The following is a 1,263-nucleotide window of genomic DNA, read 5'->3' as shown; positions in this document are numbered from 1 at the left end:
GAATGGGCCGCGGCGCCTTGCAGAACAGCAGCTTCAGTGGCATGGCCGTCCTGCAGCGCCTAATGCTGTCCGACAGCCACGTTTCGGCCATTGCTCCCGGCACTTTCAACGACCTGATAAAACTTAAAACCCTGAGGTTATCGCACAACAAGATCACTCATCTTCCAGGCGCGCTGTTGGATAAGCTGGTGCTCTTGGAACAGTTGTTTCTGGACGGCAATGAACTAAAGAGCCTTGACCAAAACATGTTTCAGAAACTGGTTAACCTGCAGGAGCTCTTTTTGAACCAAAACCAACTCGCTTTCCTCCCTGCTAGCCTCTTCACACACCTGGGGAACCTGAAATTGTTGGATTTATCGGGAAATAATTTGACCCACCTGCCCGAGGGATTGTTTGGGGTCCAGGTTAAGCTTGAGAAGCTTCTGCTCCACTCGAACCAGCTCGTGTCTCTGGATTCGGGGCTGTTGGATAGCCTGCGCGCCCTGATGGAGCTGCAGCTGGACAGAAATCACATCCGTTCCGTCGCACCCGGCGCCTTCGACCGTCTGCGAAGCCTGAGCTCTTTGACTCTTTCCAGAAACCGCCTCGAGTTTCTGCCCTCTGCCCTCTTTCTTCATTCGCACAATTTGACCTTCCTGACCCTGTTCGAGAACCCGCTGGAGGAACTCCCCGAGGTGCTCTTCGGGGTGATGGGCGGCCTGCGGGAGCTGTGGCTGAACGCCACCCAGCTGCGCACCCTGCCTGCCGCCGCCTTCCGCAACCTGAGCGGCCTGCGGGTCCTGGGGGTGACGCTGAGCCCGCGGCTGAGAGCGATCCCGGAGGACGCCTTTCGGGGCCTCGGCGAGCTGCGGGTGCTCGCCCTGCGCTCCACCGGCCTGGCTTCCCTCCCCGTCGGCTTGCTGCGCGGCCTCGGCGGGCTGCGCCACTTGTCGCTGAGCCGCAACCGGCTGCGGACCCTGCCCCGCGAGCTCTTCCGCAACCTCAGCAGCCTGGAGGAGGTCCAGCTTGACCACAACCAGCTGGAGACACTGCCCCGAGACGTATTTGAGGCTCTGCCCCGGCTGGCGAAGGTCCTGCTGGGGCACAATCCCTGGCGCTGCGACTGTGGCCTGGGGCCGTTCCTGGCGTGGCTGCGGCGGCACGCGGGCCTCGTGGGTCGAGCCGAGCCCCCACTGTGTCACGGCCCCGGGCCGCACGTCGGCCTGCCGCTCTGGGCCCTGCCCCTCGGCGACCCCGGCTGCCCGCGCCCCGGGAGCCCGCCTT

At 63.3% G+C, this 1,263-nt stretch overlaps 1 protein-coding gene across 1 annotated transcript in view; it reads left to right on the top strand.

Moving 5' to 3' along the window:
- The window catches only part of GP5 (glycoprotein V platelet), a gene marked incomplete at its 3' end in the record, with an annotated part of 47,971 nt that overhangs the window by 404 nt on the left and 46,304 nt on the right, over positions 1-1,263 (top strand). The window contains exon 2 of the mRNA XM_007453142.1: positions 1-1,254. This exon is cut by the window's left edge and continues 1 nt beyond it. Within this exon, the coding sequence (XP_007453204.1) occupies positions 1-1,254 (1,254 nt within the window). The remainder of the gene's footprint in view (positions 1,255-1,263) is intronic.

This window comes from Lipotes vexillifer, unplaced genomic scaffold (assembly GCF_000442215.2).
Source record: "Lipotes vexillifer unplaced genomic scaffold, Lipotes_vexillifer_v1.1 scaffold1828, whole genome shotgun sequence".
NCBI lineage: Eukaryota > Metazoa > Chordata > Mammalia > Artiodactyla > Lipotidae > Lipotes > Lipotes vexillifer.
This window is presented reverse-complemented; position numbering and strand designations above follow the sequence as displayed.